General features: G+C 47.4%; 1 protein-coding gene across 6 annotated transcripts in view; it reads right to left on the reverse strand.

Moving 5' to 3' along the window:
* Positions 1–1887, reverse strand: part of PPP6R2 (protein phosphatase 6 regulatory subunit 2) — a 73168-nt gene that overhangs the window by 34447 nt on the left and 36834 nt on the right. For all 6 annotated transcript variants that reach the window (XM_023509464.1, XM_012801181.2, XM_023509465.1 and 3 more), the window contains one exon: positions 1360–1497. In XM_023509464.1, coding sequence (XP_023365232.1) covers positions 1360–1497 — 138 coding nt within the window. The remainder of the gene's footprint in view (positions 1–1359; positions 1498–1887) is intronic.

The following is a 1887-nucleotide window of genomic DNA, read 5'->3' on the forward strand; positions in this document are numbered from 1 at the left end:
GAGCCCAGGAGTTGGAGGTTGCTGTGAGCGTGATGCCATGGCACTCTACCCAGGGGGATAGCTTGAGGCTCCGTCTCAAAAAAAAAAAATTTCAAATGTTCTTACCACAAAATGTTAAGTATTTGAGGTGATGGATAAATTGACTAGTTTGATTTAATTATTCCACATTGTATTCATAGATTATAACATCACTGTGTACTCCATAAGTTTACACAAGTATAAATTGTTGGTTTACAATAAAAATAAAATTGTTGCGTCTTTTTGTAAAAAAAAAAAAAAATGCATTACAGGCTGGGCGCAGTGGCTCACACCTGTAATCTCAGCACTCTGGGAGGCTGAGGTGGGCAGATCGCCTAAATCAGCGGTTCTCAATCTGTGGGTCATGACCCCTTTAGGGGTTGAACGACCCTTTCACAGGGGTCACCTAAATACATCCTGCATATCAGATATTTACATTACAATTCATAACAGTAGCAAAATTACAGTTATGAAGTAGCAATGAAGATAATTTTATGGGTGGGGGTCACCACAACATGAGGAACTATATTAAAGGGTCTGTATTAACTGTATTAGGAAGATTGAGAACCACTGGCCTAAGCTCACAGGTTCGAGACCAGCCTAAGCAAGAGCAAGACTCTGTCTCTAAAAAATAGCCCAGTGTTGTGGCAGGTGCCTGTAGTCCCAGCTACTAGGGAGGCTGAGGCAAGAAAATCACTTGAGCCCAAGAGTCTGAGGTTGCTATGAGCTGTGACGTCATGGCACTCTACCATGGTTGACAAAATAAGACTCCATTTCTAAATAAAATAAAATAAAATGCATTACAGACAAAGCCTGGCAAGCAACAGTGAATAGCAGTTTGTCTGGCACTGATTTCCTAGCCTTCTCTGGGAAGGGATTCTCCTCTTAGCAGGAACGATAGCTAGCTCCTTTCACTGACTGACCACTAGGACAGACAGGCCTCTGGCTGGAAGGGCTGCCACTGGTGCTCTCCTCACAGGAGCGTACGGGACACAGAGCTGAACCTCACCAAGGTCCTGCAGTAATCCAAAGGTGGTGCTGACAGGGATAGGGTAGGAGGCGAGGAAAGCCCATTGCTACCCTTCACTGAGCAGGGGGCCAGGGAGTGTTAAGGAGGAGGGACCTTTCTGCTCTTCTGAATGACTTGAAGCAGGACAGTGAAGATGATGCCATAGCCTTTTAGAGAACCCCTGACAAGAGCAGAGGAAACATACATAGGCAGAGAGCTGTGGGCCTGAGACCTGGCTCTCTCTGAGCTCTAGAACTGGACAGGGTGACCCTGGTGCTCTCTCCAAAAATACACCCCTCTATCAGGGAACAGGAGGGGACTCCAAGACCCACCTGCAGGACTTCCTGCCGGAGCCCAGTGGGCTCTACACAGCTAACCAGGCGCAACAGCAGGTCCATGAGAGCTGATGTGCCAATGTGCTTCAACACCAGGCTGATGAACTTGTCCTTCTTCTTTAAGAATGTAATCACCTGCAAGCAAGCACACCAGGTAAGGGAGCAGGGTAGACCTGGCAACCTGAGGTACTCCCTTTGAGAACTCTCATGAGAAATGGGAATTTAATTATAGTGAGCAGAAATGACACAAAGGCCTAGAAAAAGATATGGGAAAAGCCTCTGCAAAGACAGGCAGAGTCTTGCCAGGCAATGGTGCACTTGAGGGTCTGGGCTGTGGGATGTCTTTGTCATGGCTGAGGCTCTATGCTATGTGGGTGGCACAAGCTGCGCTGCATAGTCTTCATTCAATATGTACAGATTCAGGCTTGGCGCCTGTGGTTCAAGTGGCTAAGGCACCAGCCACATATACCTAAGGTGGTGGGTTCAAATCCAGCCCAGGCCCGCCAAACAACGATGGCTGCAACC

This window comes from Otolemur garnettii, unplaced genomic scaffold (genome assembly GCF_000181295.1).
Source record: "Otolemur garnettii isolate 467f Iridium unplaced genomic scaffold, OtoGar3 scaffold00007, whole genome shotgun sequence".
NCBI classification, from domain to species: Eukaryota; Metazoa; Chordata; class Mammalia; order Primates; family Galagidae; genus Otolemur; species Otolemur garnettii.